Source organism: Pinus tabuliformis, chromosome Q (genome assembly GCF_031772625.1).
Source record: "Pinus tabuliformis cultivar Carrire ecotype Pingquan chromosome Q, CPIR1, whole genome shotgun sequence".
Lineage (NCBI taxonomy): Eukaryota > Viridiplantae > Streptophyta > Pinopsida > Pinales > Pinaceae > Pinus > Pinus tabuliformis.
The window spans coordinates 1,334,370,787-1,334,384,621 of NC_142296.1; the positions used below are offsets into that span (position 1 = coordinate 1,334,370,787).

Consider the following 13,835-nt stretch of genomic DNA (forward strand, 5'->3'; position numbering starts at 1 on the left):
CACTCATCTTCACACATCTCTCTCTCCTCATCTGATTGGGTACGGATTTCTAGGCAGCTTCTCTCTCCACACGTGTGAAGGAAAGGACAGCAATTTTCTGTTTTGGATGTTGACCAGCATTGACCGAATTTCAGGAAGGGTTTGACCAACGTTGACTAGCCAGCGTTGACTTGTTTGACTGCGTTTTTGTTGAGGAAAATTCTGTTTGGGCAGGCCGCATTTCTGGGCACAGAAATCGAGGCAATCCATATTGTTTGACCAGACTTTGACTGGGCAGAATTCGACTGTTTTGAGGGTTGTTTCATCTTGCTGATTGGAGACCGAAGTTGACCGAATCTTTGAGGGTCAAATCTGCCCTGTTGACCAGCGTTGACTTTTCTAGTTAGGGCTCTTTTGCTGCTGTTATAAATTATCAGAATTTGTAAATTGTACTATCTCTCTCTGCTGAACTATTTAAGACTAAAAGAAGGTTTGATCAAGGGTTTCCCCACATTGGAGTTTGTCCCTGGCTGGTGCCACATCTTGTGTCCTCTTGTCTTGGCTTGTCTTCCGTTGTTTATGTTTATGTTCTATCAGCATTTTACTTACATGTTTATGTGATTGCTAAACTGAAATTGATATTGGGCTCATAAAGAAATTGAAATAAAATTGCTCTAAAGCATAGAACATACCATTGTTGCCTAAAATTAACAGATTCCCAAGTGATTTTGGCTTAAATGCCCTTGGATCACTATTTCTTAGACCACATGCTAGTCCTACAGGTCACAAACATGCTATCAAACAAACAAACAAAAATAACTTGTGGGAATTGAACCTAGGTGAGGAGGATAACACTCTCCTCTCAACCAGTCAAGCTAGACCAAATTGTCATCTGAACACACGATATTGTTGTGGGCTCACTCCCCTTCCACACCATGTCAAAGAAGAGTGACTTACACATTATGATGCAATTGGAATGTGTGAGGAAGTAGAGTAAATTGCAGAAACATTGCTGCAGCCATGGCTACCTTCCAAGTTTAGTCTAAGTATTTACTAGATCGCATAGCAACCATGAGTTGGGTTTTTTTTTTAATGGTCAACAACCAAAACTTTTGAAGGGCAATTTTCACATTAAGTTTCTACCAAAAATCGTAATGGGGAAAGAAAACAAAAAAGGAAAATTATATTGACCGTAAAAACATTCTAACAATGGAACCTTTGTATTATGGATAGGCATCTTTACCCATTTTCTAGCTGAGTGGAAGTCACTCTCAAAATGATACCAAACAATTAATTAATTAACTCACATAAAGATATCAAAGAACACAAGGTACAAACGTCAAAAATTTTGCACCCTTAAATACTATTGAATAAGCATTGAGATTTGACGACTCCAGCAATTTCGTATTTAATGGGCATGGGTTTCCTTACCTTGATTTAGAATTGCCAAGCAAGCACAAGCTCTGAGAACACTGCCAAAGGTAAATTCATCAGGCTTCACTCTCTCTCAATGCATTTATTTAAATATGTTCAAGACCTCTTCTTCCAGCCCATCCCTCGCATATCCTGCAACGATAAATATTCCATTGATTTTTTTGGATACCATACTAAATATATCCATAAGTTTTTTATCAGATTTGAATTAATTTGCCATAGAAGGAATCAAATTTCTCCATAAGCTCTAGCCAGATGAAAACCTTCGGTGCATATGACTGAATGAAAGGAGTGTCGAAAGTTGCAACATGATCAGCACTAGAACCTATGAATGCTGTGATATTTAAATGATCCATCACAACACCTTTCTTCAGCCTTTGATACCAAAATACATGTATGGATTGGACCTATAGCATTGTTTATTAATCTTCATATGCATTTTTGGAGAAGTAGCCAGGGCAAAGTTGTAGATACAAATCTAACCATTTGAGCGGACTCCTCGGCCTTTAAATTCAAAATGCTTGTATTTGTGACTGCCATCCTTCCATTAGTTAATGTTGACCATAGTCAGTAACTGGAAGCTCTATAAAATTTGGTAAGCTTCAACTATCACAGTGGTGTTCAAGTGACGTAGTGAGGACTACAATAGGCACATTGGTTGCCACATAATTATTGTTCACTGTGCCACTGCAGTCACATTCCACAAGATAACGTTTTAAACATGATCTTTGTCAAGGTATAGTTAAGCAAGATTCCCTATGTTTTGGAAGAACTTGTGCACGTAACAGGAACTTTCTCAAGGGTTAATATATGAAGACTATGATACCTGATACACAATTTCTTGAAGAGTAATTGCCCAAAGGATTAGGAGAAATGGCCAACCACTGATGAAAAGTCTTGTATCCAAGCTTCCAGGGCTGTTAATATTTATAATAAAAACTTCAGTATCTCCATGTCCCAAGTTTCAGGCCCACAGCCCACTTATTCCCCTTCAGAGCATTAAAATGCTCGAATGACGTTATGTTCATTTCAAAACTAATCTATTTCCAAGGAACTAATAATATAAGCACCAACATTGTCAGCCTACTTGAATATTTTGATTTTCTCCTTAAGCATTGCAATGTTGGCATAAGGATACCACACTAATCAATAGCCTTCAAACCTTCATTAACATAAAAATTCATCCTATCCAATCATATATTTACGCAAATAGTGGACACCAGAGCTTTGTCCATGGCCACTTCATCAAGATATTGAATTTTCATTCCCTCGGTTTCTTGATTCTGTAAAATATCTGCCAACAGTATGCGAATGAACTTTGTATTCTGCATTATTACCTTTTAGGTCATCCAAAGTAATCTGCCATAAGCACCCTAGAAACTTTCCTCACACTCTCTCCAGGGGATAGCACCACTACAAACTAAGCATGAAACTGCAGATAATAAAATACATCCATGCCTTGAGTTACAACTTTATCTGAAGTGTAATTGTGAAGGAAAAGGCTACAATTAGATAGGTATCACCAATAATCCCCGCATGAACAGAGACCGTCCTTGAAATGATGAAACCGACTACAATCCCTCACGACAATTTCACGTCCAACAATCTTGGAGATAAATTTGGTAGCGGAGTGGCAGTCAAGACACACTCGGAGGTTCTTCACTATTCGGAGTGGTGTTCCAGGGGGCAAGTTTATAACACCAAAAGCAATAGCCAGTTTTTCACTGTGGTGGCACAAATACTGTTCTTTTTGCTCCTCCTCCACATCATGCAGCACAAATTTTGTGTTGGGCTTATAGCCTGCTTCTTTCATCTGGCAAGTCAATTCCTCTAATGTTGCATAAATATCCTCTGTCTGAGGATGTGATCTGTCTCGCACAGCAAAAGTATGCACCTTGTTCCTGACTTCAATCCAACTAAGTCCTGCCTCTTTCTCTACTCCCATATCATCCATCCTTTTCCTCACCTTTGCAACATCATCCCACCGACCTTCTGCGGCATAAATATTTGAAAGCAGCACATACGCTGAAGCGTCTTCGGGTGTCAACTCAAGCAAACGTTCTGCTGCATACAATCCTGTCTCTATATTATTATGAACTCTAGAGGCACTGAGTAAGGTTCGCCATACTGAATCAGAAGGTGCAAGTGCCATTTTATTAATGAAGCCCTTAGCCTCATCAAGAAGCCCAGCGCGGCCAAGAATGTCGACAAAGCAAGCATAGTGCTCTGCAATTGGCACAATGCCATAATCTTGACTCATCGAGTGAAAGTAATGGCGACCCTCATCCACTAGGCCTACATGGCTACACGCAGAGAGAACCCCAACAAACGTGATATGATTCGGCTTCACGCCTGCCTTCTGCATGTGTTCAAATAGTTGGAGTGCCTCCCTGCCACTCCCATGATACGCATATCCTGCTATCATTGCACTCCATGAAATTACGCTTCGAGCACGCATTCTGTCAAACACCTTCTCTGCATCTTCTATATTACCACACTTGCAATACATGGTAATCAGGGAATTTCCCACGGGGACGTTTGACAGCAAACCATGTTTTATAACTAGTCCATGGATCTGCTTACCTTGATCTAGAATAGCTAGAGTAGAACAACCCACAAGAACATTAGTGAAGGAGAATGCATTCGGCTTCATACCTGACCTTTGCATCTCACTGAAGATTTTAAGGGCTTTAGTGCCTTGATCATTCTGAGCATAAGCCGCAATTAGAGCAGTCCATGAAACCAAATCTCGTTCAGGCAATTCGTCAAACAATTTATGGGCCTCCTCAATGTAGTTGCATTTAGCATACAGGTCAACAAGGGCACTTCCAACAAATATATCTAACTCAAGTCCATTTTTTATAACATGAGCATGGATTTCCTTACCTTGTTTTAGAATCGCCAAGCACGCACAAGCTCTGAGAATACTGCCAAAGGTAAACTGATCAGGCTTCACACCAGCACGGTGCATTCGTCTAAATACAATCAAAGCCTCTCCCCCCTGCCCATTCCTGGCATACCCTGCAATGATGGTATTCCATGAGACCAAATTTCGCTCACACATTCTGTCAAACACTTGGCGTGCATACTCAAAGCAACTGCATTTGGCATACATGTGAATAAGGTGGTTACTGAGAATCATTTCTGTACTGAATCTGGATGTTTTTATGATATGGGTATGGATCCTCTTGCCTTCCATCAAGTTATTCAATCTAATAGAAGTTTTCAAGATAATAGAATATGTATTTCGGTCTACCTGAATTCCTTGTCCATCCATGGTAAACAACATGTCGACCGCGTCCTTTAGTCGGCCCTCTTCACACAGAATTGCCACTTCGTCGCGCAGTGTGAAATTGCATATAATGGGATCTCGTTTTCGCTTGACAACTTGGGGTGGCTTTGATTCTGTTGAGAGGACCGCTGTCATATCTCGCAGCAAATAACCGGAGTCGCGCAGAGTTGCAGGCTTAATTCTAGAAGCATAGTGGCGTTCACATTCCAATTCAATAGGAGTCTGTTGGGCTGGAAGAGTACATTGCAAAAACATAGCTGTAGCCATGGCTAACTCTCAAGTTCAGGCTAAATATTTTATATACTTTTCTGTTGCATTCACATCTAGGAATACACTTGAAGTAGTGGAGATTAACATATCAAAGTGTTTTTCCCGGAAGAAAAAACGCATGAGACCTTATTCTCTAATAGATAAAAACGAAAAGACTAATAGACAAAGTTAACCATCTGACTTCTGTAAAACAACAGACCGCTGCGCCATTTACATTTACATTTACCTCTTCTCTTTTCATGTCACTGCTGCAGTGACATATCTATATGTTTGTATTAATGCATCTATATAAAAATATTTCGCCCATTTTGCAAAGTTCAATTTTAGTTTTGTCTTCGCTTTATGCAGCTAACGCTGAGCAGTCTTATCAAAACTCCATTCCCCAATGCGTGAGGTCAACAAGTTAAGAGTTTTAAATGCAGATAGGTTTATTACGCCATATCCTGAATATAGGTTTCTTTGAGCGGCAAGTATATCTGTATACGGTGGGTTGTCAAAACCCTTGCTTTGGAGAGACCACTCAACAAAATGCAGGCCAAGCAGAGGAGTACGCATTGATGCATGTTCCAGTGATGATAAGTCAAGACAATCCAGAAGAAAATATAGCTGAATACAGGTGCAATGTTCCAATGCAGTTGTCCCTTGAGCACGCCTTATTAGGGATCCAACCCCAATGCTTAATACACTTCAAAGGTTTAAATGCAAATCAGTTTAGATTTATTTTAAGGGAAAGTATATCCGTATACGGTGGGTTGTCAAAGCCCTTGGTTTGGAGAGACCATTCGACCAAATGCAGAACAAGCAAAGGGGTAAGCGTTGATGCATGTTCTAGTGATGATGAGTCATGACAATCGTTAAGAAAATAGAGCTGAATACAAGTGCAATATAATATTTTTGTGCATATTATAAAACAGGGATTATTTGCACATTAATTTTAAACACTAAAATTTTAGACATTGGAATTGGTGATGGGACTTGTTTTTTTATTACTTGTATTCTCTTATACTATGTTTATAAATGATTACTGATGGTGCAGAGATCAGATAAAAGATATTATCCACTGTCTTTCTCACACCACCAACTCGGTCTTGACCATCCCTTGATTAAGAATCACAAGATTAAGGTTCTCTTTTTTGTTGCAAATGATAGATAATGTAAATTGTGTTTTCAGAGGAAATTTCAAATAGGATTATGATGATTTCATCAGGTGTTTTTGGTGCAAATAATGTTTATTAATGTAGGATTTACACACAATACCTACTTCTGGAACTAAAGCCATGGCCAATAGAATCTACGCGGGTCTACATGTTTTTCAAACATGGCACCTCAGAGGAATAAGTTGCCCAGAAGAAACAATCGCGGTTAGAAGGACCATTGTTAACGACTTAAAGCACCTCGATTTCCTTGAACAGTATGGAAGAAAACTTAAATATTTGAACATCTCAGGTTCTCATAAATCGAACGTTATTGGTGGAAATGAACACGAGGGAGGATAATCAAACCATGTTTATATTTAAGCCTGATGGGTTTAGTTGCAGTGAGGTTTGGACCACACATTATTTTTAAGCATTGTACACCTTTAATCCCTCGAGTCCTCAGCAAAGACCCCATTTCTCTTGGTACAATTATTGAATTGCTCGGTCTAAACTTCATTGGTTTTTTTCTCTATAACATAAGAATTTGTATTTTCTTTTTCTTGCCTTTTTATGTGGAGCATGCCATTGTTTATTCGAAAGAGGAAAATATTTTGGTGCAAAAGTAGTTATTGGTTGAATTTGTAACTATGGTCAGTCTTCATAATTTATATTTGGCTACTTGATATACTTGTATAGAATTTTTTCCAAGAAAGTATTTGTATAAATTATTGTAAAGCATATTTTAAATGCTAGAGTCAAAAGAAAAAATTACTTTGAGACAAAGTCTTATTGCGTCTTTTTAAAGAATAAAATTTGAATTTTGAAATTGTAATTTTTTATTCCAAAGTTACAGTCTGTCTCCTTCCAAGTCAAGTTGGCCTAAGGCAAAGGACACACCCATTCGACCCACCACTATATAAAGATAGCTTGAGCTCATTCTCTTGGCACCCATTCGCACTTCTCAAGACATTTTCTTGGTGTCTTAGTGAAGATCAAAGGACAAGGAGGACGGAAAAAAGACCAATTGCATCTCTTTTTCTCTCTCAAGCTAGAACGTGTGGATAGATTCTTTCTCTTCTAGTTCACAATTTTTTTGGGCAGTTCTGTTGTAGAGGGGCAAAATTCTAGGCAATTCCAGGGACCAAAATTCTAGGCAATTCCAGGGACCAAAATTCTAGGGTAACTAGAGGAAGGCTAAAATTCCCAGTTAGATCAAGCTGGGCGAAATTCTAGATCAGATTGGATTGGGAGGCTTGACATGGAGGGGTTGACCAAGTTTGACCATAGGTCTAGGTGTGTCTCATGTTAAACAAAAAAATTTCTCTATTAAAAAATTGTTGGACTCTTTTGGTTAATGAGTTTTTCCAATGCAAATTATGTATTCTCTTTGTGCATTATAATCTCTATTGTTCTTGTATGGTTGTATTTTGGAAATATAATTGTTGAATATATTAGAATAATTTAAAGAAAATAAGCATAAAAATAATTATTTTTTTAGAAATATTGTGTTGGTCTATATTACACTTAAAAAATCAACACTATGAACGTCTGCAATCCCCACATAAACTTTAAACAAATTCAGTGCATCTCAAATGTAGGTTCTCTCTTGGACTTAATAACATTGAAGCTGGCTGGCAGGTGTTTTTTCAGCAAAAATATTTATTTAATCTTTAGATATTTTAAAATGTAAAAACGTTCAGTGAAATTGTAGAAAGGTTTATCTTCGAACTCACCTCCAATCATGGAAAGTCCTCCATCTCTACTAACAGGAGAACCTGATTCCATATCAGCTAAAGAATTATTGCGCAACTCAGGATTATCGTGTAATGTAATTAAATATTTCATAATTGAATGGCAAATTCACTGTCCTCAATTTTCGTTATTTACCGCCGTCGATTGTATCGAAACACGTTATGTGTTTTGGCCAATATGACGGAAATTCTAAAAATCCAGGTTTTTACATTTTGTTAGTAATATTATTCTATTTTATTTCTGTTATTCATTTTATTCCCATTCATCCGCATGGTTAAATATGGTAAAATAGGATCAAATACCAGTTAAAAAAATTAATAGAAAATATAAAAATGTGAAATATTTATTTGTTAATATCGATAATATTTTAATTTGAAAATATAAAAATGTGAAATATTTATTTGTTAATATTGATAATATTTTAATTTTTTTAAATAAATTCATTTTAGGTTAAATAAAAATGTAATTTTAATTATAAATCATTAGTTAAGGGTATATTTGATTAGTTAATATATAAAAATTTAATTTTAAAGAAGTATGGCAAGGTATGTAATTTTACTATTCCAATTAAGGATTATGTTGCTACAAAATTCACATATAAAACATACTATGAAATATTTAAACTGATATTAGTATAATATGGAGAAGATATATATATGTAAGCTAACAAAAAATTATTATTTTATGAAGTTGTTTTATAAAGTATAGTTGGATTCATATTTATATGATAAAGTTTCACAATTTATATTTTCCAAAAAAATCAAAAATTGTGCAATCCTCATAGGCCTTTTTCTGATTGCATGCACCACGTGTACAATTCGGATGATTATACAACTTATAGTACACTGCCTTTGAACTCTAATCTCAAGTGGGTAACTCTTAAATCTTACATGCATGAGTTATTTATGAGTGAATCATCAGTTAACCGGTTGAACACATGAAGCAACACTCCACTGTTGGACCTCCTACTAGTTCCTCCATAAATTGGAACTAGTTTAACTGAATTTAACTTAGTTTAAACTGAATTAATAATTACAACTCAAAATAAACTCAACCAGTGCTCCTATAAAGTAGGATACACTCTACATGACTCAAGTTAGACCCTCGGCTCGAATTAACTAATCCAAATAAATCAAATTAACTTAGTTAACTCGTACAAGTTGTCTTGTGACGTGGAAGTACAATTTTATTCCTAATTTAATTCAAAGACCAAATTAAATTAGGATTTTCTTGTTGCATTTTCAACACTCCCTCTCAACAAGAAAGGGGTTATCAGATACGCCAATCTTGCCTCTATGGAACTCAAATTTTCCTCTTGATAGTGCCTTAGTCAAGATGTATGCATCATGTTCCTCCATAGGAATTTACTCCAGCAACATGATTCTCCTCTACACACAATCTCGTAGATGGTGATACCAGATGTCAATATGCTTGGATCGATCATGAAAAAATGGATTCTCAGAGAGTTTGATACAACTATGATTGTCACAGAAAATCATTGTAGGATCCATCTGCTGACCAAATAACCCAACAAGGATCTTCCTCATCCAGATAGCCTCATAAACTGCTTGACTAGCAACCATGTACTCTACTTCTGCCGAACTGAGTGCAACTAATCTTTGCTTCCTGTTGTACCAAGAAATTGTTGCTGGCCCAATACTAAAAATTCCCCCTTATGTGCTCTTACTGTCAGATGGACTCCCTGTCCAATTTTCACTTGTGAAGCCTTGCAGCTTCACTCCCTCTATCTGTCTGTATCAAAGACCAAACTAAGTGGTGCCTCTAAGGTATCTCAACCCATGTTTAGTTTCCTTCCAATAAAGTTTGGTTGGCTTAACCATTGCTTGACTAAGTTGGTTAACTGCAAAACATATGTTTGGTCGTGTGTTCACCAAATACATAAGTGAACCCACAAGCTTCCTGTAAATAGTAGCCTCCACTACTTCACCTAAATTAGCATCTTCCTTCCTCCAATTTCCTGCTGGAGGAGTCTCCATGGGTTTTTTCTCTCCATGTGGAACTTCTTCAGTATCTCATTGGCATACTTACCCATTAAACCTAGTGAAGCCCAACCACATAATCTTGAGGTTCTTCCTTTGGAGCTAAAAGCTCCTCATTTGCATGCAACTAAAGCTCCCTCTCAAGGGAACATCTCATGGTCTTCTCTTCATTGAACTTCACATCTCTACGAACCACTATCATCCTTTGAGATGGAAGGTACACCATATAGTTGTTAGGTGTATCAGTGTACACGACAAATATGCCCAACTCAACTGTCGGTTCTAGCTTTTTCCTTACATCCTTGGTAACATGATAGTAAATTGATGAACCAAAGATCTTGAAGTATGCCACATCTGATTTCTTACCTGAAAAATCTTCTTATAGTGTATGCATCCTGAGAATTTGATGAGGACCCTTGTTCTACACATATAGAGTTGTGTTGCATGCTTAAGCCCACAAGTGCAATAGTAGGCCCTAATCATGTAACAACGCCCGTGCAACTCCCACAATAATTTTGTTCTTCCTTTCAGCCACCCCATTATGTTGTGGCTTATGGGGTGCTATTAACTCTCGTCGAATGCCTTCTGATGCACAAAAGTTCTTGAATTCATTCAACACATATTCTCCACTATTATCACTCCTAAGAGCCTCCACTTTCCTGCCAGTGTCTTTCTCAACAATTACTTTAAATTCACAAAATTTAGAGAACATTTGATCTTTCATTTGCATGAAGAAAATACAGAACTTACATGAGAAGTCATCTACAAATATTACATAATACATGTGCTTGGCCATGGAGAATGTCGAGAATAGTCCACACACATCTGAGTGAACTCTTTCAAGGATCGCTTGCGCTCGACTGTCCTTATCATGAAAGGTTTCTTTGGTGTACTTCCCAAATGTACACCTTTTGCATGTATCTCTCTGCTCTAGTGCAGCCTTAGGAAGTCCTGTAGAAATATTTTGCATGATCTTAAAATCCCCATGGTGAAGATGGCTCAATATTCTATGTCATAATTCACCGATGTCTCGGCTCTACACCTTCTCCGCTTTTGTGCTCAATGCTGCACAATCTTCTACATCCAATTTGTAGAGGTTCTTCACCTGAACCTCGATCCACTTCAATTGTCCTAAGGCTATGTGACGAAGGAAGTCTTTCCTTTGCTAAATATCACATTGTAGCCACGGTCCTCCAACATAGCAACTGAAACTAAATTCTTCTTTAGACCCGGAACATACATGACATCTTTTAATGTGAGAGGAGAACCAAACTCCCTCTGAAAAGTAACAGTACTGATGTAAGTGGTGCTATACCTTCCATCATCTCCCATCTTGATGTGTATCTAGAGGTCCTCCTCTTCCAAGTCACTGAAAAATTCTTTATTGCCGTTCATATGTAATGAGGCTCCACTATCGAGATACCACACACTATCCATCATTGATGTCACCATGCAAGCAATGAGGGTGAAATCCAACTCAAATTATGAAGCAAGAGCTTCACTTGCCGCTCCTCCTGAGAGCTTCTTGTCGGCTTTCTTTTGTAGACACTTCGTGGCATAGTGTTCAGCTCATGACAATGAAAACATTTAATCTTTGACAAGTCCTTCTTCTTGCCACCCTAATTGGAATCTCCTTTGGATTGGAATTTCTTTCCTTTCCCTTTCTCCACCTTTCAAGATAAGGCATAGTTCTCCTCGTCATCATTCTTGGATGAGGTTCCATATCTAGTGCTCTAACTTATCTCTTCTTGCACCAAGTCAGACCACAAACTCTTCCACTTTAGTAGATGCTCCCTCCCATTTATTGAATCCTGGTAGTTGTTTCAGCTCTTGGAAAGGCCTAAAAGTTCTAGGTTGAATAGATCATCTTCAACAATTGTAATACCGACACTCCCAAGCTCATCCTGACAATGGGCAAACCTACTCAAGTAATATGGTATTGTGTCACCCTTCTCCATCTTGATATTGTGAAGCATGTCCTTCAGTGTCAGCTTCATGTGGTCACTATTGTTCTAAAACAAGTTGATCAAGGCTTGCCACATTGCATATGGTGTATCCTTCCCATGGAGGTTCAAGACAATATGATATCTAACTCCTTCTAGTATGATCATTCTCGTCTTTGCAACATATTTCTTCCACTCTTCCAGATCTTGAGCATCTGTTGTTGGAGGCTTAGGAATATCATTGTCTATGAATTTCTTCGGCCCGTTATCTTCCAACACTGCCTCCATCTTGTCCTTCCAAGCAATATAGTTCAAACTACCCTCAAGGGCATATTCGAGTCTCAATTCGTAGAAAGACATCCTATTGGCTCTGAAGAATGATACTACAAACTAGATTTATCCTGCAAAAGGCAAACTCATATTCTCCTCTTCTAGAGTGATTTATTCTTTGATACCATGTAGAAATTCCTTGTAGATTCAAATTGCTTATGTAATTTTCTACAACAAAAGACTTGGATCTACTCTACTCATCAGTGGAAATAGTTAAACAATCGCAAAATCACGAAGCATACAAGATAAATAATTCAATCAACACATTATACAATGATTTCTTGGGAAAATCCACAACTAAAAACCCCTGTTATTTGTATATTGCATAAGTAAGAAAATATGAGAAGATTACAATGCTTTGCTTAAGCCTGAGCAACCTCTGCACTATCTTTATCTGTCTCTCTGCTTCCTAGACAAGCCAAGGCCAATACTTAACCAAATTTTGGCTTTCCCAAGTCCCTATTTTCTTGCGTTGTTTCCTTGGGAGTTATCCCCCTATTAATTAGGGAAATTCGTCAAATGAATTGCGCAATCCTCATAGGCCTTTCTATGACTGCCTGCACGACCTGTACAATTCGAATGATTATACAACTGATAGTACACTGCCCTTGAATTCTTATCTCAATTGGGAAACTCTCAGATTTAACATGCATGAGTTATTTATGAGTGAAACATTAGTTAACTAGTTGAACACATGAAACAACACCCCTCTGTCTGACCTCCTACTAGTTCCTCCATCAGTTGGAACTAGTTTAACTGACTTTAACTCTATTAAACTGAGTTAATTAATTACAACTTAAAATAAACTCAACCAGGGCTCCTATAAAGTAGGAGACACTCTACATGACTCAAGTTAGACTCTCAACTCGAATTAATTGAGCCAACTAAGTCAAATTAACTTAGTTAACTCGTACAAGTTGTCTTGTGATGTGGAATTACAACTTTATTCCTAATTTAATTCAAGGACAAAATTAAATAAGAATTTTCTTGTTGCATTTTCAAGAAATATAGATCTTCAAATAGTTTATTTAAATCTTTTTTGAAATGTTTTTGAAAAGTATAGGATTTAAACATCTTACTTGCACATTTTTTTTACTTCAAATTACTTTACAACATATTCATTTTTTTATTATAGCTAACATTATTTTTCTACTTAGAACATAATTTTTACTTTTTATTTTTCTTTTAAAGGGGACAAACAAATGGACATACTTACACATCCCCTCACATTGGGTTGTAGAATGAGCCTCTCGGCTCAATAATTGAATCCCTATAGCACCCTCCTCCCACATCTACCCAAGTAATCGGCCAATCGGGGTAAACATGTGACAAGAAGTTACTATGATATGGTTTGACTCCCTATTTGTCAATTAAGGAAGTGGAACTGGAGAAACACATCACACAAACCGTCCACATTAGCAGTAGAACTCCCAAGATCCATCCCAACCACTTAGGTAACAAACCCTTGAGACCAATTGAAGTTTTAATGAATCAAAACCCTAGACACTCCCTTGATATATATTAGGGTGTGTCTAGGAGGCTACAAATGCTCCCACAATGAGGGCAAGCAAGTGTCTGGGGACTCTTTTTCCTAGTGTTGTGCCTGTGACTCCGGTATTTGTGCCAATTTTTCAGGCCCATAGCCTAGGTCACTGCCCAAAACTCAATGACACCTTCAGGAATGAAATTTCACAATGGA

At 37.5% G+C, this 13,835-nt stretch overlaps 1 protein-coding gene across 3 annotated transcripts; it reads right to left on the reverse strand.

Annotated features, from left to right (window-relative positions):
* Nucleotides 1–2,440: 2,440 nt before the first annotated feature.
* On the reverse strand, nucleotides 2,441–5,143 carry LOC149224770 (putative pentatricopeptide repeat-containing protein At3g23330). 3 transcript variants are annotated; one of them, XM_089386252.1, is made up of 2 exons: nucleotides 4,670–4,834; nucleotides 2,441–4,511 (listed from the first exon to the last, which is right to left on the reverse strand). In XM_089386252.1, exons 1-2 carry the CDS (start codon nucleotides 4,684–4,686, stop codon nucleotides 2,933–2,935), a joined length of 1,596 nt encoding a protein of 531 aa, XP_089242378.1. In that variant the 5' UTR covers nucleotides 4,687–4,834; the 3' UTR covers nucleotides 2,441–2,932. The 3 variants fall into 3 exon arrangements, with proteins under 3 accessions (XP_089242378.1, XP_089242379.1, XP_089242377.1); XM_089386253.1 differs by having other exon boundaries at nucleotides 2,441–4,434; nucleotides 4,670–4,806; XM_089386251.1 differs by having other exon boundaries at nucleotides 2,441–5,143.
* Between the last annotated feature and the right edge of the window lie 8,692 nt (nucleotides 5,144–13,835).